Below are 25,830 nucleotides of genomic sequence, written 5' to 3'. Positions count from 1 at the left end.
AACACCGGGTCATCTGGATTTTATTTTTACTTCATACATATTGTTATACCCATGTGAATCTTTGTCAACCTTCTTGAGCCTGCCAATCTTACTTTTAGCATCAGACAGATACTGACATCATAATCTCTAGAGAGAAAGAATCCCAACAAGGTTCAGAGTTGATTTTCTTGTTAACTTTTGACTCTGTGATAAGTAAGCAATAAGATAGACTTTAGAAGACAGCTATGAATTATAATTTTGATGATACTGATATGCATGAATACTCACATACAGGCTATTTTGTGTGGTATTGGTGTCCAAAGGAAAGCTGTTCTGACACTTGCGTCTGAGCTTGAAGTAGAACATGGCTTAGTTATGGGTCAGATATATGGCCTTCTAGCTGACCTCACCAAGCAGATGGTAAGCATGAAAAGTATGGGTTTTTTATCTATTGAAGATTATCACAGCAAGTAAATATCATTCCATGTGTGTAGACAAATAGCTTGGCTTAAAGCCTACCTAAGCCTCATCCCATCTGTGAAAACATTGATAGTATGTTTTTCATTATTTTTTCATACTTGATTGCTATTTCCTGAGTTAGCAACGTAATGCCAGGAACAGATGAAGAAAGGCAACATCTTCTCACATCCATTCTCCATCTATCATCTGTAATTTACTTAATTCACTGCTCCCTATCCACAACTAGGTCCCACAGACCTTTCCATGGTTTGCTCCGGATTCTTCACATGCCCTGGTTCAGTCCATTGACAGCATGTCAGCCTCTGTATACCACATCATTCCAGTCCACTCTATCCCTTGCATGCCTTTCACCTTCCTGCATGTTCAAGCCCCAATTGCTTAAACTCATGTTCACTCCATCCTTCCATCTCTAGTTTGGTTTCCTCATTCTCCTTGTTCCCTCCACTTCTGACACATATATCTTCTTTGTCAACCTTTCCTCACTCATTTTCTTTATATGTCCAAACCATATCAGTTTTTTCTCCTCAGCTTACTCGACAATACTCCTTTTATTACCACACCTCTCTCTTACATTTTCACTACTTAATCAAACCACCTCACTCAACACATTGTCCTCAGGCATTTGATTTCCAACACACCTACCCTCCTCTGCAAAGTCTTATCTATATCCCTTTCCCTGCATCCGTACAATAATGTTGGGGCTACTATACCTTCAAGCATACCCATATTTACCTTACCAGATAATGATCTTTTTCCACATTAAGTGCTCTCAGAACCTTCTCCTTACTCACCCTATGACTCACTTTTACTTCCATGGTGCCATTTGCTGCCATGTCCACTCCCAGGTATCTAAAACATCTCGCTTCCTCCAATCCCAGCCAACCTGTCTCTCAACTCTGCTAAACCAAATAACCTTGCTTTCATATGCATTTACTCTTAGCTTCCTCCTTTCACACATGCCTCCAAACTCAGTCACCGACATCTGCAGATTCTCACTCGAATCTGCCTCCAGTGTTGTATCATTATACCCTAGTAATTCTTCCTAGAGTGTTTAGAGATCACTTCATGTTTTTAAATAATCATGGTAATTTAGCTTTTCAATCCGACAAAATTGAACTAAACTCAGCTAGTTGAATAATATGAATGGAAAAGTAATTGCCTGTGTGTATTCTTAAAAGTATATGCTAAGTAATTGATTATTCATTTGGGCAAATAGAAAAGGTCATGGTGAGGAAAGAAGTTAAGTGCTGGCAAAAGCATTAAATCACCAGTTGAAGGTAAGGAGTTATTGTAAGAAGCTCAACATGAATTACATTTCATGATGTGTAGCAAATATTCTGAGGGACACCATTGTACTGAGGGTTAGTGACATCCGCATAGTGAGCCATCGCATCAGTGGTTGTCACGTTGCACTCCTCTTATTCAGGTAGCTGTCTTTTCTTTTTCCCTCACCCACACATGGACTACAGGTATTCTGTCCACAGACATACAGTCTTCCCTTGTCAGACAAAACACTTGACAACACGTAACTCACACAACTCATTACTTATAACTAGATTTTCCTGCAGTGAGCATTATGTGCCTTTTGGCAAAATGGTAGGAACAGTAGATAGTAGTGGAAGGTAGGAATACTTAGGCAGGAGCATTAGGTACAAGTAGTGGGTAGGAACATTATAAAGGAGCATGAGGTAGAAGTAGTCATTAGGAACATTAGCTAGGAGCCTTTGCAAATACTGCACTAGAATTGCCCTCTACATGTGGCCTGTTAAGGGTGAGGCATTAAAGGTTGAGAAGCAGCACTGAAGTTCACTAGTTTTGGAGACTATTGCCATGGCCACCCCCTTGAGGGAGTTCCAGTTTGGAACTGGCATCAGAAATATAGATAGAATATATAGACTGGACTGGTAAGCAAAGGGATATAATGATGCTATTCTAACAAACATAAATGCAGTAATTCAAGGTGCAAACCTAAAGAATATTCATTTTTTAGATAAAGGTTGATTATTGTTAGACTTATGATAATCATTTGTGTATGTAAGTATTTTGCCATCAGTGATTTTCTTTACCTTTAGTCAGATTTATGATTGTATTTTTGATGGAATATTAAACATGTAACCTTTAAAGATGTCAAGAGCAGCAGAAGAGCTACAATTGAGAGAATCTTATTGCCAATATTTTAGTAACTTAACATTATCATATTAACACATTACTATGACATTTTAGCAATTTTCAGGTCTGCATCTATAAGAGCAATGTGAATTTAATCTCAGATGTCAAAAATTGGATTTAGAATATTCTCTTATACTAATGTTTGTTGTCAGGTGAGTAATGTGGCAGTTGAGGGAATAATTGGTATACATGGGGTGTTCAGTGTTGTAAATGGAAATGGTGAAGAGCTTGTAGATTTATGTGCTGAAAAAGGACTGGTGATTGGGAATACCTGGTTTAAAAAGCGATATATACATAAGTATACGTATGTAAGTAGGAGAGATGGCCAGAGAGCGTTATTGGATTACATGTTAATTGACAGGCGCGCGAAAGAGAGACTTTTGGATGTTAATGTGCTGAGAGGTGCAACTGGAGGGATGTCTGATCATTATCTTGTGGAGGCTAAGGTGAAGATTTGTATGGGTTTTCAGAAAAGAAGAGTGAATGTTGGGGTGAAGAGGGTGGTGAGAGTAAGTGAGCTTGGGAAGGAGACTTGTGTGAGGAAGTACCAGGAGAGATTGAGTACAGAATGGAAAAAGGTGAGAACAATGGAAGTAAGGGGAGTGGGGGAGGAATGGGATGTATCTAGAGAATCAGTGATGGATTGCGCAAAAGATGCTTGTGGCATGAGACGAGTGGGAGGTGGGTTGATTAGAAAGGGTAGTGAGTGGTGAGATGAAGAAGTAAGATTATTAGTGAAAGAGAAGAGAGAGGCATTTGGACGATTTTTGCAGGGAAAAAATGCAATTGAGTGGGAGATGTATAACAGAAAGAGACAGGAGGTCAAGAGAAAGGTGCAAGAGGTGAAAAAGAGGGCAAATGAGAGTTGGGGTGAGAGAGTATCATTAAATTTTAGGGAGAATAAAAAGATGTTCTGGAAGGAGGTAAATAAAGTGCGTAAGACAAGGGAGCAAATGGGAACTTCAGTGAAGGGCGCAAATGGGGAGGTGATAACAAGTAGTGGTGATGTGAGAAGGAGATGGAGTGAGTATTTTGAAGGTTTGTTGAATGTGTTTGATGATAGAGTGGCAGATATAGGGTGTTTTGGTCGAGGTGGTGTGCAAAGTGAGAGGGTTAGGGAAAATGATTTGGTAAACAGAGAGGAGGTAGTAAAAGCTTTGCGGAAGATGAAAGCCAGCAAGGCAGCAGGTTTGGATGGTATTGCAGTGGAATTTATTAAAAAAGGGGATGACTGTATTGTTGACTGGTTGGTAAGGTTATTTAATGTATGTATGACTCATGGTGAGGTGCCTGAGGATTGGTGGAATGGTTGCATAGTGCCATTGTACAAAGGCAAAGGGGATAAGAGTGAGTGCTCAAATTACAGAGTTATAAGTTTGTTGAGTATTCCTGGTAAATTATATGGGAGGGTATTGATTGTGAGGGTGAAGGCATGTACAGCGCATCAGATTGGGGAAGAGCAGTGTAGTTTCAGAAGTGGTAGAGGAAGTGTGGATCAGGTGTTTGCTTTGAGGAATGTATGTGAGAAATACTTAGAAAAGCAAATGGATTTGTATGTAACATTTATGGATCTGGAGAAGGCATATGATAGAGTTGATAGAGATGCTCTGTGGAAAGTACTAAGAATATATGGTGTGGGAGGCAAGTTGTTAGAAGCAGTGAAAAGTTTTTATCGAGGATGTAAGGCATGTGTATGTGTAGGAAGAGAGGAAAGTGATTGGTTCTCAGTGAATGTAGGTTTGCGGCAGGGGTGTGTGATGTCTCCATGGTTGTTTAATTTGTTTATGGATGGGGTTGTTAGGGAGGTGAATGCAAGAGTTTTGGAAAGAGGGGCAAGTATGAAGTCTGTTGTGGATGAGAGAGCTTGGGAAGTGAGTCAGTTGTTCGCTGATGATACAGCGCTGGTGGCTGATTCATGTGAGAAACTGCAGAAGCTGGTGACTGAGTTTGGTAAAGTGTGTGGAAGAAGAAAGTTAAGAGTAAATGTGAATAAGAGCAAGGTTATTAGGTACAGTAGGGTTGAGGGTCAAGTCAATTGGGAGGTGAGTTTGAATGGAGAAAAACTGGAGGAAGTGAAGTGTTTTATAGATATCTGGGAGTGGATCTGTCAGTGGATGGAACCATGGAAGCGGAAGTGGATCATAGGGTGGGGGAGGGGGCGAAAATTTTGGGAGCCTTGAAAAATGTGTGGAAGTCGAGAACATTATCTCGGAAAGCAAAAATGGGTATGTTTGAAGGAATAGTGGTTCCAACAATGTTGTATGGTTGCGAGGCGTGGGCTATGGATAGAGTTGTGCGCAGGAGGATGGATGTGCTGGAAATGAGATGTTTGAGGACAATGTGTGGTGTGAGGTGGTTTGATCGAGTAAGTAACGTAAGGGTAGGAGAGATGTGTGGAAATAAAAAGAGCGTGGTTGAGAGAGCAGAAGAGGGTGTTTTGAAATGGTTTGGGCACATGGAGAGAATGAGTGAGGAAAGATTGACCAAGAGGATATATGTGTCGGAGGTGGAGGGAACGAGGAGAAGAGGGAGACCAAATTGGAGGTGGAAAGATGGAGTGAAAAAGATTTTGTGTGATCGGGGCCTGAACATGCAGGAGGGTGAAAGGAGGGCAAGGAATAGAGTGAATTGGAGTGATGTGGTATACAGGGGTTGACGTGCTGTCAGTGGAGTGAATCAAGGCATGTGAAGCGTCTGGGGTAAACCATGGAAAGCTGTGTAGGTATGTATATTTGCGTGTGTGGACGTGTGTATGTACATGTGTATGGGGGGGGGGTTGGGCCATTTCTTTCGTCTGTTTCCTTGCGCTACCTCGCAAACGCGGGAGACAGCGACAAAGTATAAAAAAAAAAAAAAAAAAAAAAAAAATATATATATATATATATATAATATATATATATATACCGCGGGAGACAGCGACAAAGCAAGAAAAAATAATGTATATATATATATATATATATATATATATATATATATATATATATATATATATATATATCTGTGCATGTATATTTTGAAATATATAGGCATGTATATGTCCGTGTATGGGCATTTATGTTTATACATATGTATGTGGATTTGTTGGGCCATTCTTTTGCTTGTTTCCTTGCGCTACCTCACTTATGTGGGAGACAGTGACTAAATATAGTAAATAAATAAATAGTGGCTTAAACTAAAATTGAATGACTTAACAGAGAAAAGTGTGGGACATTGCTGAATCAAGAAACATGGTGAATAGTAAGGAAGACCATACTTTGGATAAGAATGTCATGGAAGACCTTACACTGAGTATGAAGGAGAGTGCTGAGGTAAGTATATGAATACCCATTATAGATTTAGAAGATGTAGAATCATCCCCTTGAAGTCATTTTTTATGTTAACAAAAAGTTTACGATTTAACTGTGAAATGATGTGTTTCTTTTTTTTTGCAAGGAAGTGGAACACATTTAGGTTCTTCATTAGCAGAATTTATTTCATTGCATATTTTCCTGCACATAAGTGTTTTTATTAAACTTGTTTTATAAGTAGTACAAAGATTATACACAAAAAAATATACATTTTGATGTTATTTTGAATGCATTGACTTAATGAGAGTTTACATGTTATTATCATTCTTTGCCTCTAGTTTTGTTTGATGTTGCTTTATTTTTAGAAAGGACAAGAATTTTTCTTTTTGATTAGTGTCTTTTTTTTCTCTGACCTGTTTTTAATGTTTGTGTGCATTTTCAGATTTTTTCAAATCTGTTTGTTCTGCTTATTTGTTAGTTACAAGACTTTGGCCATTTCCCTCTCACTATTTTACTGTCATTTTGTACAAAAACTTCCATAATTTTTTCTTTTTAAGAGTTGTTTGTTTTATTTCCAGATTTGACAAAAATATATCTTCCAAGCATTTTTCTTCATCCTAATAAGATTTTATTCATGTTTGCTCAAAAGCTGATTTCAAAGTTTCATCCTGTTTAGAGGCATCATTTTCTTACTCATACAAACAGGATGACTTCACCATTCTACATCATCATTATTTTCATGCTTATAGTGTATTCGTTTCCAGTTTAGGTAGATCACTGTTTTAAGGGAATTACTATCATACACACGTCTGTATTTAGGCACCATCTTTTTTCTTATAATTCTTTATTTCTAGTTCGTTTTACTTTAGAAACCCCTTCTTATTGTGTCTAAATCACACAGATCCAGTTTTAGTAGCCTTCATGACAATTCATATTCAAAACCACATCTCTTGTTTCATTTGCATACATGTGATAAGGCTATTCTTATTCAAACTTACAAACTCAGATTTTCTGATACTATGTATGGAGCACCACAGATCTGCCTCAGAAGTTTTTCTGTTGATTTAGCCATATTTTCAGATTGTCTAATACTGCCCATGGAGCACCTACAGATCTTCTACGTATCAGAAGTCTTTCTTTTGATTCATCCATATTTCATTATCCTTACTACAATGAATAGATAGATGACCCTTTTTATTGTCTCCATGTCAATATTCAAACTACATTTTGCAGTCTTGCTAACTTTTCACTAAAAGACCAAAGGGTTATCTTATATATCAGCATTTTAGGTCTTTTTCTTTTCATTTTATCCATCTTTTATTATTAGCTCCTCTTCCATTACATCATTGCATAGAGTGGATCAAACATACACAGGCATGCAGCTTCTTTAGGTATTGATTTTGTGGAACAAATTCCAACCCAAAGTCCATAGGGCAAGGACTCCCAGTTTCCTGAGAAGGACATAACTGTCTGCTTCACATAGTCCTTTGAATTCCTTCACACTTGTTATCACCTTGCCAGCTTTACCACTACCACTCAAGATTGTTTGCATCACATAATTTTTCTGTTTTTCACCTTTTCAACATTCATGGTAGTGTCTTCCTGCTTCATTCTTGAGAATAATGGAGAGCTATAGTAGGGTAAGAGATCCATCAGTCTTTTTTTTTTCTCATTAGATAATTGTTTGCTTTCAATTATTAACCTTATCCTCTTGTAGTGATTTTTATCGTGTTTTTGTTTCTTTTTGATTAAATATGTTCAGTTTATTTTATGATTTTCAAACTAACCCATAATTTGTATCAATTTCTTTAGATTCATCTTAGATAGTAACCAAAACTATATATATTTTGCTGCAGATTTTATATTATTAGAGTATTCTTTATAACTAAAGTTAGATATTTCTTTGCAAATGTAATATATGGACAAAGAATTGAAGTTCTGAATTGTGTATACTGATGCTTTTTATCTTGACTGCTTTTCTGGTGTTAGAAAATGAAAGCCAGGGAAGCATATGACAGAGAAAAGGTTACTCAGCTTATTGATGTTACTCGGTTTGGGATCAAGACTAAAGAACAGGAAAGTGTGAAAGACAGGTAAGAAAGAGATTACTTAAGTATCAAGTAATTTGGGTGTCTAAATATCATTACGTCATTCCTGTTTCAGTGAGGTGGATCACATACATATCCTGTGCAAGATTGCGTACTCATCTTTGTTATCAGTATCAAGAGATATAATCCTTTTATTTCTCACAGTTGAATTTTAGCTTTTTTGATTGTTTTATTTTTCTCCCAGATCTAATCTGTAACCCCCAAGATCAACTGCCACACACACAAATCAGCTTAATGTCCATTTGTTTTAACAGTACAGCATCATTTACAGTAATGGAAATAAAAAAGCTAGGTCCTCTTTTGTAGATTGTGTATATACTTCTAAGAAGCCCTAATATATTTTATGTGACTGATTGATAACCAGTGACTGGATGGCATCAGTATAATGTGTAAATAAGCTTTTAGTGAATTTGAGACTTAAGTGCATGGGCAAGAAAACAAATTATTGATTGCTTCGCTCCTTTTAGACAGGCTTACTCTGTAATAAAAGGCACACACCTCTACAGTTCATTGTCAAGTAAGAAAATGTTTTTGAATGCATCTGAGTACTTCAACTCACACAACAAACAAATCTTAATAGACATACCAGCCCACTCACCCCTGTTGTCAGTTTTTTTTTTTTTTCCGCTGTCTCCCGCGTTTGCGAGGTAGCGCAAGGAAACAGACGAAAGAAATGGCCCAACCCACCCCCATACACATGTATATACATACGTCCACACACGCAAATATACATACCTACACAGCTTTCCATGGTTTACCCCAGATGCTTCACATGCCCTGATTCAATCCACTGACAGCATGTCAACCCCGGTATACCACATCGATCCAGTTCACTCTATTCCTTGCCCTCCTTTCACCCTCCTGCATGTTCAGGCCCTGATCACACAAAATCTTTTTCACTCCATCTTTCCACCTCCAATTTGGTCTCCCACTTCTCCTCGTTCCCTCCACCTCCGACACATATATCCTCTTGGTCAATCTTTCCTCACTCATTCTCTCCATGTGCCCAAACCATTTCAAAACACCCTCTTCTGCTCTCTCAACCACGCTCTTTTTATTTCCACACATCTCTCTTACCCTTACGTTACTTACTCGATCAAACCACCTCACACCACACATTGTCCTCAAACATCTCATTTCCAGCACATCCATCCTCCTGCGCACAACGCTATCCATAGCCCACGCCTCGCAACCATACAACATTGTAGGAACCACTATTCCTTCAAACATACCCATTTTTGCTTTCCGAGATAATGTTCTCGACTTCCACACATTCTTCAAGGCTCCCAGGATTTTCGCCTCCTCCCCCACCCTATGATCCACTTCCGCTTCCATGGTTCCATCCGCTGCCAGATCCACTCCCAGATATCTAAAACACTTTACTTCCTCCAGTTTTTCTCCATTCAAACTTACCTCCCAATTGACTTAACCCTTAACCCTACTGTACCTAATAACCTTGCTCTTATTCACATTTACTCTTAACTTTCTTCTTTCACACACTTTACCAAACTCAGTCACCAGCTTCTGCAGTTTCTCACATGAATCAGCCACCAGCGCTGTATCATCAGCGAACAACAACTGACTCACTTCCCAAGCTCTCTCATCCACAACAGACTTCATACTTGCCCCTCTTTCCAAAACTCTTGCATTCACCTCCCTAACAACCCCATCCGTAAACAAATTAAACAACCATGGAGACATCACACACCCTTGCCGCAAACCTACATTCACTGAGAACCAATCACTTTCCTCTCTTCCTACACGTACACATGCCTTACATCCTCGATAAAAACTTTTCACTGCTTCTAACAACTTGCCTCCCACACCATATATTCTTAATACCTTCCACAGAGCATCTCTATCAACTCTATCATATGCCTTCTCCAGATCCATAAATGCTACATACAAATCCATTTGCTTTTCTAAGTATTTCTCACATACATTCTTCAAAGCAAACACCTGATCCACACATCCTCTACCACTTCTGAAACCACACTGCTCTTCCCCAATCTGATGCTCTGTACATGCCTTCACCCTCTCAATCAATACCCTCCCGTATAATTTACCAGGAATACTCAACAAACTTATACCTCTGTAATTTGAGCACTCACTCTTATCCCCTTTGCCTTTGTACAATGGCACTATGCACGCATTCTGCCAATCCTCAGGCACCTCACCATGAGTCATACATACATTAAATAACCTTACCAACCAGTCAGTAATACAGTCACCCCCTTTTTTAATAAATTCCACTGCAATACCATCCAAACCTGCTGCCTTGTCGGCTTTCATCTTCCGCAAAGCTTTTACTACCTCTTCTCTGTTTACCAAATCATTTTCCCTAACCCTCTCACTCTGCACACCACCTCGACCAAAACACCCTATATCTGCCACTCTATCATCAAACACATTCAACAAACCTTCAAAATACTCACTCCATCTCCTTCTCACATCACCACTACTTAGCTTTTTTTTTACAATATATATATATATATATATATATATATATATATTTAACTAATGAGCCAGCTGATCTGGTACCTTCAGCAAAACAAGCTACCACCTGTAAGTATTAGCTACGTATGGTAATGTGTCTCCAGAGTGAAGGATGCTCGTTGGCTCAAAGCATGATTGATAAGCTCTCTGTAGCTAGATTGAGGAGGGAGTACTTATTTTGCTTGGTAGTTTTATATTCCCTTTCAATTTTTTTTTTTTTTTTTTTTTTTTTTTTTTTTTTTTACTTTGTCGCTGTCTCCCGCGTTTGCGAGGTAGCGCAAGGAAACAGACGAAAGAAATGGCCCAACCCCCCCCATACACATGTATATACATACGTCCACACACGCAAATATACATACCTACACAGCTTTCCATGGTTTACCCCAGACGCTTCACATGCCTTGATTCAATCCACTGACAGCACGTCAGCCCCGGTATACCACATCGCTCCAATTCACTCTGTTCCTTGCCCGCCTTTCACCCTCCTGCATGTTCAGGCCCCGATCACACAAAATTTCAATTTATGTTTATGAAATCTTCCCCTGGAGACATGTTGTGGACATATGTCTGTGTGATGTATATGTTACCTAGGCAAAGAGGAAAGTTTGTATCCCTGTATAGCTTGACAGAGGCATTGACCCAAACCAAAGCATTCCATAGCAAATAACACCCTGTCATCTGTGCATAATTTGGGAATCCAACCATCCACATTTAACTGGGAGATTTTTACCATGGTAATGTGGAATTTTTCCTATAAAAGTTGCTCATTTGGTAGAAGTGATAATGGCTTCAAAAACTGGTGTAGAAATTAGACATGGATGTTGCAAAGTATATATACATAGACCATTTATGTATATATATGTGTATATGAGTGGATGGGCCATTCTATGTCTGTTTCCTGGCACTACCTCACTCTCGCGGGAAACAGAGATTATGTATGATAAATATTATACATGACAGCTAGAGACTGAGTGTGAACGAATGTGGCCTTTGTTGTCATTTCCTAGCGCTATCTCGCGCACATGCTTGGGGAGGGGGTTGTTATTTCATGTGTGGCATGGTGGTGATGGAAATGAATAAAGGCAGACAGTATGAATTATGTACATGTGTATATATGTACATGTCTGTGTGTGTATATATATGTATACATTGAGATGTATGGGTATGTATATTTGCGTGTGTGGACGTGTATGTATATACATGTGTATGTGGGTGGGTTGGGCCATTCTTTCGTCTGTTTCCTTGCGCTATCTCGCTAACGCAGGAGACAGCGACAAAGCAAATAAAATAATAGATATGATATTAATAGAGCTGCAAGATTACTAAGACTAATTTGGAAGTTGGGGATACTAAGAAGGATTGGGAATTGGAGTTCTTGTTATGAAATGATGATTTAATGGTAACAGTAGAATGTTAAGTTGCAACATTGTGGAAGACTGTTTAGCTTAGTCATTTATGGAAGCAAAACTAGAGATAAGTTAATGGCTTGCTTTCCCTCCTAGTGTTGGTTCTTATCTTTGCATTCATTCAGTGCATTACCACTTATGGTCTGAAGCACTGCTCTTTTAGCAGTGGTATTATTCCATTCTTGTGTTTCTTATTGCATCTCTTTACCTTAGCTTTTTTTCTCTATGTATCCCTGCTTTTTCCTTCCTTTATGTGTTTGTGCTAAGGCACACTCCTTCATTTTACATTCATTTACTTGATTACAAGTAAAGAAATGTTACTTCACTCACCTGATGGTCAAAATATAATGGACAATCCTGTGGCCTATTATATGAGCATTGTGGCTGGGACTTTGATGACACTTGATGGAAGTGGTCGGCAATCAGTATGATTGAGGAAAATTTGGCCTGTTTCACCGTGCTGTGATAATTGGAAAAGTATGTATGATGTACAGTGTAAAGAGCAAGAGGAGGTAAATATGATGGAGTGGAATTATAAGAAACATTTCTGAAAAGTAAGTAAACTGCAAGAGCTTTAAGGGGCATAATGTGAATGAAATATGATTTATCAAGTAAAGCAAAGTTGTTTGGAGTAGTGCACCACAGACTTCTTTATGCTTCTGCAGCAGAACTTGTAACAGTTGAAAGATAAGATTTAGATGGATTTTCGTGTAGGTATATTTAGAAAAAATAAAGAATTGAGTGAAGAGTGGGGAAGCTAGATGGAGATAAGTGTGAAGTGAGAAGAGGAGTCAGAGTTGGATGGAAATGTTGAAAGATACAGGTAGAGAGAGAATGATTAAAAATGATGTATTTGAGTGAAGTTCGATATAGAGTAAAGCCAAAAGTGAGGCAAAGTGGAAAAATGAGGAGCTAGATACTTAGTGATGAACTAATCTGGCAAAATCTATATGGTGGAGGTGTCATGTCGACAGCTGTATGAAATATAATTTCAGTTGGTTATTGAATTCATATAAATTTTTGCCTATTCTCTAAGCTGATATATAGTTTTATAATCACTGTTTTATCATTTCTTTACACATGAGTGTTTGGAGTAAAAAATCAGAATAATGAAATGAGATAATGTATAACAGAAAATTACCAGTAAGATCAGAAAAAAGAGATATATAGTACTGTTGTAATGGTAAGGCATAAGTATACTAAACCCAGAACACAGCATTGCCTAAGCAAAGTTACCTGTGTGTTTTGGGTAATGGTATGTTTAGTGTAACATATGTAGTACATTTGTTTTGCAAGGATTGATTTTACAATTATTGATTGAGGGGAAGATTGTAAAGACAGCAAATCATTTTTTTTTAAAGAGCTTCGGGTCTTATTTTCATATTAAACTGAATGGTATGTTTGACTTAAGAATTTATCAGATGGAATTACTGACTTGAAAGTGTTAATTTTTATATCCATAGGAGGAGTATTAAGTAATTGCTAACTGCTCATAACAAGAATCAGAGTTTTACAGCTGCATACATAATAAGTTAACCATAATGTGAGAAATGCCACATCTGTAACTGAAGACACAATCATTAATATGAAACTCAGCCTAAACTTTCATTGTGGCAAGTGAATGAAATTATTTTGGTTCATTCATTATTTTCATCTTATGTTTTTCTTTTCTTTACAGTAACAAGAGGAACATATTGGTAAAGGAGAAGAAGAAAATTAAACTTCAGTAATGACTGGAAAATTGTAAGATTATATTTGTATAAGAAATTTGATGCTTTATGTTATGTATGTTTTATTATCCTCATGCTTTTTTGAACAAAGGTTTTCATATTTTCCTGTTGTTTTTCATTTATGGTTTTTGTATACAATAGCCACCATTATCCTCACATCATTTGTAATTTTTCTATCGATTTTATGAATATTGCTTTATTATGTCAGTAGATCAGCATCTTTAACTTCACTTTTCTTTCACTTTTTCTTCCATAGCTTGTCAAAAATTATGTGCCTGTTAGTGGTTTCTAACTTCGCTGCTTTATCAAATCTGTCAGTGAGATTAGGAGATGTTTTTTGGCATTTGTCTGACACCTTTTGTTTGCCAGTATCCCATTTTAGATTTTTTACTTTCCTTGTATTATCAGAAGGTTATATTCTAAACTAGGTGTTGACTGTCAGCAAGGGTAGTTACCTTTTTTTTTTTTTCTATAAGTCCTTCCTTGTGGATACTCACAAGCTTAATAAGGCTATATATCTGGAACTGAAAAATTTATTTCATTATGGACAAAGGAAAACCCTTTTCCTTTCTGCAGACAGAACCTTTTAAAGAGTATGTATTTTCATATTGTTTTCTTAACTGATTTTTTTTTCAAAAACATATCTTGATTCCTGAGAGCAAGAGACTTAAGACACAAACACCAGCAGTTAGTCAGTGAATGAAACTGCACAATGGCTTGGTGCCATTTCACCTCTTTTGTAAGAGCATACTGCAGACCTCATTAGGTTTCTGTTGGGTTGATGAGTCCAGTGAAAGAGCATCAGCCAGTCTCATATTTTATGATGGTTAAAGGAGGTGAATCATATCCCAACACCAGACAAGTGGTTTCAAAGATGCTCATAGGGCATTACCTACAGTGTTAACTAAAGCCCTTGATTTCTTCCCCCATACATTTTCTAAGGTAATGTCATCTCTCCTTTGGCCATGATTACAATCTGCAGACATTTAGGCATGAAATTGGCAAGATTCCTGAAGTATTCTAGGTCCATATTTTGGATCCATAGGGTCTTGATATCAAGAATGAAGTGAGGCACTGATGAGGTGTTTTAGGAAACAGCGGCCTGATCATGCATTCTGAGCGTCTTGTTCATTAATAAATCTCATGTGTACCCATATTTTCTCATTTTTAGGCAAGGACCAACCATCTTAAAGCCCAGGGAGAAGAAAAACAGCACTCAGAAAAGAAATTACCAGAATGAAATGGCATCCTAGAAGAGTATAGATAGCCTAAGGGAAATTGAGGCAGGTTGGTGGTGCTCACACTTAGAAACACTAGTCTCAGCAACCAGATGTACGATTTCACACCAAGAGTGTCATATAATTTTACCCGCAATAAATCTTAGCCATATATTGGAAAGCAAAAATGGGTATGTTTGAAATGATAGTGGTTCCAACAATGTTGTATGGTTGCGAGGCGTGGGCTATGGATAGAGTTGTGCGCAGGAGGGTGGATGTGTTGGAAATGAGATGCTTGAGGACAATATGTGGTGTGAGGTGGTTTGATTGAGTAAGTAATGTAAGGGTAAGAGAGGTGTGTGGAAATAAAAAGAGTGTGGTTGAGAGAGCAGAAGAGGGTGTTTTGAAATGGTTTGGGCACAAGGAGAGAATGAGTGAGGAAAGATTGACCAAGAGGATATATGTGTCAGAGGTGGAGGGAACGAGAAGTGGGAGACCAAATTGGAGGTGGAAAGATGGAGTGAAAAAGATTTTGAGTGATTGGGGCCTGAACATGCAGGAGGGTGAAAGGCGGCAAGGAATAGAGTGAATTGGAACGATGTGGTATACCGGGGTTGACGTGCTGTCAATGGATTGAACCAGGGCATGGGAAGCGTCTAGGGTAAACCATGGAAAGTTCTGTGGGGCCTGGATGTGGAAAGGGAGCAGTGGTTTCGGTGCATTATTACATGACAACTAGAGACTGAGTGTGAACGAATGGGGCCTTTGGTGTCTTTTCCTAGCGCTACCTCGCACACATGAAGGGGAAGGGGGTTGTTATTCCATGTGTGGCGATGGGAATAAGTAAAGGCAGACTATGAATTATGTACATGTGTATATATGTATATATGTGTATATATATATGTATACATTGAGATGTATGGGTATGTATATTTGTGGGTGTGGACGTGTATGTGTATACATGTGTATGTGGGTGGGTTGGGCCATTCTTTCATCTGTTTCCTTGCGCTACCTCGCTAACGCGGGAGACAGCGACAAAGCTAAATAAGATAAAAAAATATCGCCTTTGAAAAAAATTATGGGAGGACAAGGCTTTTTGCAGACACTGTGGTAAGAGAAATGGATTTTTATCCTGCGGAACCTACTTTTTTTCTAAGATGGTACATGCAAGTGTTAGTAATACTTTCACTTGTGGGATTGATTTCAGTTATGTCTTGAAAACCAAGGTATTGGATGAATTGCCCAAAATCATTATTCTCAATACTGCTGTATAACCATGGAAAGGTCTGTGGGGCCTGGATGTGGTTATTGAGCTGTGGTTTTGGTGCATTACTCATGACAGCTTGAGAGAGAGCATGAGTGGATGTAGCCGTTATTCATGTTTCCTGGTGCTACCTCCCTGACATGGGGTTGCAATGAAGTTTCTAGTGGGGCTGGGTGGGACCAGGAATGGATAAAGGTGAGCAAGTACGAATATGTACTTGTATATATGTATGTATATGTATCCATATGAGCATGTATGTATGTGTATATGAATTTTTCTAGTTTTTTTCATTTGTTTCCTGGCCCTACCTCACTAACGCGGGAAATGGTGATCAAGTATAATATATATATATATATATCTTTTCTTTCATACTATTCGCCATTTCCCGCGTTAGCGAGATAGCATTAAGAACAGAGGACTGGGCCTTTGAGGGAATATCCTCACCTGGCCCCCTTCTCTGTTCCTTCTTTTGGAAAATTAAAAAAAAAACGAGAGGGGAGGATTTCCAGCCACCCACTCCCTCCCCTTTTAGTTGCCTTCTACGACACGCAGGGAATACGTGGGAAGTATTCTTTCTCCCCTATCCCCAGGGATAAATATATATATATATATTTTTTTTTTTGCTTTGTCGCTGTCTCCCGCGTTTGCGAGGTAGCGAAAGGAAACAGACGAAAGAAATGGCCCAACCCACCCCCATACACATGTATATACATACGTCCACACACGCAAATATACATACCTACACAGCTTTCCATGGTTTACCCCAGACGCTTCACATGCCTTGATTCAATCCACTGACAGCATGTCAACCCCGGTATACCACATCGCTCCAATTCACTCTATTCCTTGCCCTCCTTTCACCCTCCTGCATGTTCAGGCCCCGATCACACAAAATCTTTTTCACTCCATCTTTCCACCTCCAATTTGGTCTCCCTCTTCTCCTCGTTCCCTCCACCTCCGACACATATATCCTCTTGGTCAATCTTTCCTCACTCATTCTCTCCATGTGCCCAAACCATTTCAAAACACCCTCTTCTGCTCTCTCAACCACGCTCTTTTTATTTCCACACATCTCTTTTACCCTTACGTTACTTACTCGATCAAACCACCTCACACCACACATTGTCCTCAAACATCTCATTTCCAGCACATCCATCCTCCTGCGCACAACTCTATCCATAGCCCATGCCTCGCAACCATACAACATTGTTGGAACCACTATTCCTTCATACATACCCATTTTTGCTTTCCGAGATAATGTTCTCGACTTCCACACATTCTTCAAGGCTCCCAGAATTTTCGCCCCCTCCCCTACCCTATGATCCACTTCCGCTTCCATGGTTCCATCCGCTGCCAGATCCACTCCCAGATATCTAAAACACTTCACTTCCTCCAGTTTTTCTCCATTCAAACTCACCTCCCAATTGACTTGACCCTCAACCCTACTGTACCTAATAACCTTGCTCTTATTCACATTTACTCTTAACTTTCTTCTTTCACACACTTTACCAAACTCAGTCACCAGCTTCTGCAGTTTCTCACATGAATCAGCCACCAGCGCTGTATCATCAGCGAACAACAACTGACTCACTTCCCAAGCTCTCTCATCCCCAACAGACTTCATACTTGCCCCTCTTTCCAAAACTCTTGCATTCACCTCCCTAACCACCCCATCCATAAACAACGTATATATATATATATACATATATATATATATATATATATATATATATATATATATTTTTTTTTTTTTTTTTTTTTTTTTTTTTATACTTTGTCGCTGTCTCCCGCGTTTGCGAGGTAGCGCAAGGAAACAGACGAAAGAAATGGCCCAACCCCCCCCCCCCATACACATGTACATACACACGTCCACACACGCAAATATACATACCTACACAGCTTTCCATGGTTTACCCCAGACGCTTCACATGCCTTGCTTCAATCCACTGACAGCACGTCAACCCCTGTATACCACATGACTCCAATTCACTCTATTTCTTGCCCTCCTTTCACCCTCCTGCATGTTCAGGCCCCGATCACACAAAATCTTTTTCACTCCATCTTTCCACCTCCAATTTGGTCTCCCTCTTCTCCTCGTTCCCTCCACCTCCGACACATATATCCTCTTGGTCAATCTCTCCTCACTCATTCTCTCCATGTGCCCAAACCATTTCAAAACACCCTCTTCTGCTCTCTCAACCACGCTCTTTTTATTTCCACACCTCTCTCTTACCCTTACGTTACTTACTCGATCAAACCACCTCACACCACACATTGTCCTCAAACATCTCATTTCCAGCACATCCATCCTCCTGCGCACATCTCTATCCATAGCCCACGCCTCGCAACCATACAACATTGTTGGAACCACTATTCCCTCAAACATACCCATTTTTGCTTTCCGAGATAATGTTCTCGACTTCCACACATTTTTCAAGGCTCCCAAAATTTTCGCCCCCTCCCCCACCCTATGATCCACTTCCGCTTCCATGGTTCCATCCGCTGACAGATCCACTCCCAGATATCTAAAACACTTCACTTCCTGCAGTTTTTCTCCATTCAAACTCACCTCCCAATTGACTTGACCCTCACCCCTACTGTACCTAATAACCTTGCTCTTATTCACATTTACTCTCAACTTTCTTCTTCCACACACTTTACCAAACTCAGTCACCAGCTTCTGCAGTTTCTCACATGAATCAGCCACCAGCGCTGTATCATCAGCGAACAACAACTGACTCACTTCCCAAGCTCTCTCATCCCCAACAGACTTCATACTTGCCCCTCTTTCCAGGACTCTTGCATTTACCTCCCTTACAACCCCATCCATAAACAAATTAAACAACCATGGAGACATCACACACCCCTGCCGCAAACCTACATTCACTGAGAACCAATCACTTTCCTCTCTTCCTACACGTACACATGCCTTACATCCTCGATAAAAACTTTTCACTGCTTCTAACAACTTGCCTCCCACACCATATATTCTTAATACCTTCCACAGAGCATCTCTATCAACTCTATCATATGCCTTCTCCAGATCCATAAATGCTACATACAAATCCATTTGCTTTTCTAAGTATTTCTCACATACATTCTTCAAAGCAAACACCTGATCCACACATCCTCTACCACTTCTGAAACCGCACTGCTCTTCCCCAATCTGATGCTCTGTACATGCCTTCACCCTCTCAATCAATACCCTCCCATACAATTTACCAGGAATACTCAACAAACTTATACCTCTGTAATTTGAGCACTCACTCTTATCCCCTTTGCCTTTGTACAATGGCACTATGCACGCATTCCGCCAATCCTCAGGCACCTCACCATGAGTCATACATACATTAAATAACCTTACCAACCAGTCAACAATACAGTCACCCCCTTTCTTAATAAATTCCACTGCAATGCCATCCAAACCTGCTGCCTTGCCGGCTTTCATCTTCCGCAAAGCTTTTACTACCTCTTCTCTGTTTACCAAATCATTTTCCCTAACCCTCTCACTTTGCACACCACCTCGACCAAAACACCCTATATCTGCCACTCTGTCATCAGACACATTCAACAAACCTTCAAAATACTCATTCCATCTCCTTCTCACATCACCGCTACTTGTTATCACCTCCCCATTTACGCCCTTCACTGAAGTTCCCATTTGCTCCCTTGTCTTACGCACCCTATTTACCTCCTTCCAGAACATCTTTTTATTCTCCCTAAAATTTACTGATAGTCTCTCACCCCAACTCTCATTTGCCCTTTTTTTCACCTCTTGCACCTTTCTCTTGACCTCCTGTCTCTTTCTTTTATACTTCTCCCACTCAAATGCATTTTTTCCCTGCAAAAATCGTCCAAATGCCTCTCTCTTCTCTTTCACTAATACTCTTACTTCTTCATCCCACCACTCACTACCCTTTCTAAACAGCCCACCTCCCACTCTTCTCATGCCACAAGCATCTTTTGCGCAATCCATCACTGATTCCCTAAATACATCCCATTCATCCCCCACTCCCCTTACTTCCATTGTTCTCACCTTTTTCCATTCTGTACACAGTCTCTCCTGGTACTTCCCCACACAGGTCTCCTTCCCAAGCTCACTTACTCTCACCACCTTCTTCACCCCAACATTCACTCCTCTTTTCTGAAAACCCATACTAATCTTCACCTTAGCCTCCACAAGATAATGATCAGACATCCCTCCAGTTGCACCTCTCAGCACATTAACATCCAAAAGTCTCTCTTTCGCACGCCTGTCAATTAACACGTAATCCAATAACGCTCTCTGGCCATCTCTCCTACTTACATAAGTATACTTATGTATATCTCGCTTTTTAAACCAGGTATTCCCAATCATCAGTCCTTTTTCAGCACATAAATCTACAAGCTCTTCACCATTTCCATTTACAACACTGAACACCCCATGCATACCAATTATTCCCTCAACTGCCACATTACTCACCTTCGCATTCAAATCACCCATCACTATAACCCGGTCTCGTGCATCAAAACCGCTAACACACCCATTTAGCTGCTCCCAAAACACTTGCCTCTCATGATCTTTCTTCTCATGCCCAGGTGCATATGCACCAATAATCACCCACCTCTCTCCATCAACTTTCAATTTTACCCATATTAATCGAGAATTTACTTTCTTACATTCTATCACATACTCCCACAACTCCTGTTTCATGAGTATTGCTACTCCTTCCCTTGCTCTTGTCCTCTCACTAACCCCTGACTTCACTCCCCAGACATTTCCAAACCACTCTTCCCCTTTACCCTTGAGCTTCGTTTCACTCAGAGCCAAAACATCCAGGTTCCTTTCCTCAAACATACTACCTATCTCTCCTTTTTTCACATCTTGGTTGCATCCACACACATTTAGGCACCCCACTCTGAGCCTTCGAGGAGGATGATCACTCCCCGCGTGACTCCTTCTTCTGTTTCCCATTTTAGAAAGTTAATACAAGGAGGGGAGGATTTCCGGCCCCCCGCTCCCGTCCCCTCTAGTCGCTTTCTACGACACGCGAGGAATACGTGGGAAGTATTCTTTCACCCCTATCCCCAGGGATAATATACATATATATATACGTATACTCACACACACACACACACACACACATGCACATACACACACACACACACATACATATATATACATATATATATATATATATATATATATATATATATATATATATTTTTTTTTTTTTTTCAAACTATTCGCCATTTCCCGCGTTAGCGAGGTAGCGTTACGAACAGAGGACTGGGCCTTTTTTTGGAATATCCTCACCTGGCCCCCTCTGTTCCTTCTTTTGGAAAATTAAAAAAAAAAAAACGAGAGGGGAGGATTTCCAGCCCCCCGCTCCCTCCCCTTTTCGTCGCCTTCTACGACACGCAGGGAATACGTGGGAAGTATTCTTAATCCCTTATCCCCAGGGATAATATATATATATATATATATATATATATATATATTTGTATGCTGGAAAGGATCACAATTTTGCACTTGATCAAGATATTCCTATGAGTGAACGAATGTGGCCTTTGTTGTCTTTTCCTAGCGCTATCTCGCACACATTTAGGGGGAGGGGGTTGTTATATCATGTGTGGCGGGGTGGCGATGGGAATGAATAAAGGCAGCAAGTATGAATTATGTACATGCGTATATATGTATATGTCTGTGTGAGTATATATGTGTATACGTTGAGATGTATAGGTATGTATATTTGCGTGTGTGGACGTGTATGTATATACATGTGTATGTGGGTGGGTTGGGCCATTCTTTCGTCTGTTTCCTTGCGCTACCTCGCTAACGCGGGAGACCGACAAAGTAAAATAAGATAGAATAGATAAATTTTATATATATAATGTATATATATATATATATATATATATATATATATATATATATATATGTATATATATATATAGAGAGAGAGAGAGAGAGAGCAGTGTGGTTTCAGAAGTGGTAGAGGATGTGTGGATCAGGTGTTTGCTTTGAAAAATGTATGTGAGAAATACTTAGAAAAGCAAATGGATTTGTATGTAGCATTTATGGATCTGGAGAAGGCATATGATAGAGTTGATAGAGATGCTCTGTGGAAGGTATTAAGAATATATGGTGTGGGAGGCAAGTTGTTAGAAGTAGTGAAAAGTTTTTATCGAGGATGTAAGGCATGTGTACGTGTAGGAAGAGAGGAAAGTGATTGGTTCTCAGTGAATGTAGGTTTGCGGCAGGGGTGTGTGATGTCTCCATGGTTGTTTAATTTGTTAATGGATGGGGTTGTTAGGGAGGTAAATGCAAGAGTTTTGGAAAGAGGGGCAAGTATGAAGTCTGTTGTGGATGAGAGAGCTTGGGAAGTTAGTCAGTTGTTGTTCGCTGATGATACAGCGCTGGTGGCTGATTCATGTAAGAAACTGCAGAAGCTGGTGACTGAGTTTGGTAAAATGTGTGAAAGAAGAAAGTTAAGAGTAAATGTGAATAAGAGCAAGGTTATTAGGTACAGTAGGGTTGAGGGTCAAGTCAATTGGGAGGTAAGTTTGAATGGAGCAAAACTGGAGGAAGTAAAGTGTTTTAGATATCTGGGAGTGGATCTGGCAGCAGATGGAACCATGGAAGCGGAAGTGGATCATAGGGTGGGGGAGGGGGCGAAAATCCTGGGAGCCTTGAAGAATGTGTGGAAGTCGAGAACATTATCTCGGAAAGCAAAAATGGGTATGTTTGAAGGAATAGTGGTTCCAACAATGTTGTATGGTTGCGAGGCGTGGGCTATGGATAGAGTTGTGCGCAGGAGGGTGGATGTGCTGGAAATCAGATGTTTGAGGACAATGTGTGGTGTGAGGTGGTTTGATCGAGTAAGTAACGTAAGGGTAAGAGAGATGTGTGGAAATAAAAGAGCGTGGTTGAGAGAGCAGAAGAGGGTGTTTTGAAATGGTTTGGGCACATTGAGAGAATGAGTGAGGAAAGATTGACCAAGAGGATATATGTGTTGGAGGTGGAGGGAACAAGAGGAAGTGGGAGACCAAATTGGAGGTGGAAAGATGGAGTGAAAAAGATTTTGTGTGATCGGGGCCTGAACATGCAGGAGGGTGAAAGGAGGGCAAGGAATAGAGTGAATTGGATCGATGTGGTATACCAGGGTTGACGTGCTGTCAGTGGATTGAATCAGGGCATGTGAAGCGTCTGGGGTAAACCATGGAAAGCTGTGTAGGTATGTATATTTGCGTGTGTGGACGTATGTATATACATGTGTATGGGGGTGGGTTGGGCCATTTCTTTTCGTCTGTTTCCTTGCGCTACCTCGCAAATGTGGGAGACAGCGACAAAGCAGAAAAAAAAAAGATATATATATATATATAGGGAAGAAAGAATAGGAATTGGTAGAAAGAATACCATGTATTCCCTTTGTGTCATAGAGGGCGACTAAAAGGACTGGGAGCTAGGGGCTGGAAATCCTTCCCTCAAGTTTTACTTTTTGAAAAGCAGGAGCAGAGAAGATGGCCAGGTTTGGAGTGTTCCCTTTAAGGCTTTGTTATTTGTTCTTTGAATGTTACCTTGCTAACATGGAAAATGGCGATTATGTATAATTTAATGACCACCCCATCCATAAACAAATTAAGAGGTCATGGGATCACAAATTATTGTATAACAAGAAAATATGTATTAATGACCTTTTTATTAGAAAGTTTTAGTGCTAGTTTTTAGGTTTTCAGTGTATACCAAGCGATAAACTGTATACTGTTGTTGTAGGTCCCATGGAGACTGTTTCTCCCCATAGGAAGGTGACTGACGGGTATACTGATCAAATGAAATAAGCTTGGATATGTCCTTAGATTTTTCGGATATTTATGGAGCTGGTACGGGATATTCAAGTTTCCCGCATTCAATAATTTGTAAATGCCAGTGGCTGATATATCAAGAAAATACGACTTTTTGAAGTCCGTCAATTTGCTGCAAGCAATATGTATATACAATGTTTCTGATTTGTAGGTTAGGGATATTTAATTCTACATTCGATGATTTGTACTGGAGGACATATTAAGGATATAGATCATGTCCTGAAGTTCATCAAACTGTTGCAAGAAGTGAAGAATGTGGGTAATTCTTTTAACATTAAGAAAAGTAGCATTACAAGGATGATTGTTATTAAAAAGGATTGTTCACTTATGTTTGAAGTAGATCAATAACGGTGAATGATGTGAATGGCAAGTTTAGATGGTGTGCAGCTTTTTTTTTTTTTTTTTTTTTTTTTACTTTAACATATTCGCCATTTCCTGTGTGCACGAGGTAGCGTGAAGAGCAGATGACAGCCTTATAGGGAAAAATCTTTTTTTTTTTGGCTCTTTTCTGTTACTTCTTTTGGAAAGTAATACAGAAAGGGAGGATTTCTAACCCCCTACTCCCACCACTCTTAGTCACAGCCTACGACATACATCCCTGTGTGTCATCATAGTACGGTAGTTGGTATTATTCTCTTTAAGGTGACCATGTCTGTCTTGAGGATGGAATTTGACATTATAGTCGAGAAAAGACTTGTCTCATGACTAACAAGAGAAAAAAAGTTAACGAAATATAATTTGTTAAAGGTATGACAAATGACCTGAAAGGCATGAAAAATGATATGAGTGGCATGACAGATATGATAAATTTTTATAACGAAACATTATCACTGGTGAAACTCCCAAGAAAAAAGAATGAAATTCTGACATCTTGGGTAAAGCATTGTTTTAGTAGGTAATGAAACTGCTTTGATAACTGATGAAATTCCGTGATAACTGATGATACTACCAAAATGATTGATGAAACTTCTCGTAAATGAAGAAACCCATGTTAACTGATAAAACTAATGGGATGACTCATGATAATGGTAACTGATAAGTTACAAAACTTGTGGAAACATGAACCTACCGCGTTACCTTTCGAAACTGCAATGGTAACTGATGAAACGTTGCTTACTAAGGTAACTGATGGAACGTACGAAGTAAATTATGAAACTGCCTCGTTAACATGAAACTGTTGTGGTAAGCGATGAGATGCCTCGGCAACTGTTACAACTACTGATGATATGAAACTTCCGTGGTAACTGAGGAATTTACCGTGGTACCTCATGAAATATGTAATAACTGATGAAAGTGCTATTGTAACTGATGGAACACTGCCATGGTAAGAGAAATTCACACGATGACGGAAGAAACATTACCAAGATAACAGACAGACATTTTGGATAATGAAAAGTGTGATGATAAGCGAAAAATATTGCCTTTTTATTTTCAGAAGAGGAGAATAGCGACAAGTTACTGCCTTGACTGAAGAGGCAGAGTCTGCTCAAGTTTCCAGCTAAAACTCATACTGAGGCCCTTCGCTCTGCGTGTGATGGAACTATTTCCCGTATAATATTAATATATGACCGTTAACTATTTCTCCTAAAATAAACAGGGTTGCATATGGTTAGGGTAGATGTAAAAAAAAAAGAAAAATTGATTTGATAATAATAATGATAATAATAATAATTATGATAATGATAATGATAATAACAACAATAATAATGATAACTTGAGTTAACGTCAGCCAAAGGCTGAATATGCAGAAAGAAAATGCACGCTATATATACGGTGAGTATTAAAAAATTGGGGTCAAACAGAGAACTCTTCACACAAATACTGCGGTAGAGCCTGCTGATTACTGATG

The 25,830-nt window shown here is 39.3% G+C and overlaps 1 protein-coding gene across 4 annotated transcripts in view; it reads left to right on the top strand.

The window, feature by feature from the left end:
• l(1)G0020 (RNA cytidine acetyltransferase l(1)G0020) overlaps positions 1–13,707 on the top strand; it is a 62,139-nt gene extending 48,432 nt beyond the window's left edge. For all 4 annotated transcript variants that reach the window (XM_071659654.1, XM_071659656.1, XM_071659653.1 and 1 more), the window contains 4 exons: positions 274–399; positions 5,823–5,936; positions 7,905–8,008; positions 13,604–13,707. In XM_071659654.1, the coding sequence (XP_071515755.1) occupies positions 274–399; positions 5,823–5,936; positions 7,905–8,008; positions 13,604–13,655 (396 nt within the window). In that variant the 3' untranslated portion in view covers positions 13,656–13,707. The remainder of the gene's footprint in view (positions 1–273; positions 400–5,822; positions 5,937–7,904; positions 8,009–13,603) is intronic.
• Positions 13,708–25,830: the final 12,123 nt, after the last annotated feature.

The sequence above is a fragment of the Panulirus ornatus genome, chromosome 68 (genome assembly GCF_036320965.1).
Source record: "Panulirus ornatus isolate Po-2019 chromosome 68, ASM3632096v1, whole genome shotgun sequence".
Lineage (NCBI taxonomy): Eukaryota > Metazoa > Arthropoda > Malacostraca > Decapoda > Palinuridae > Panulirus > Panulirus ornatus.
The sequence above is the reverse complement of the archived record's forward strand: the minus strand, read 5'-3'. Positions and strand labels throughout refer to the sequence as shown.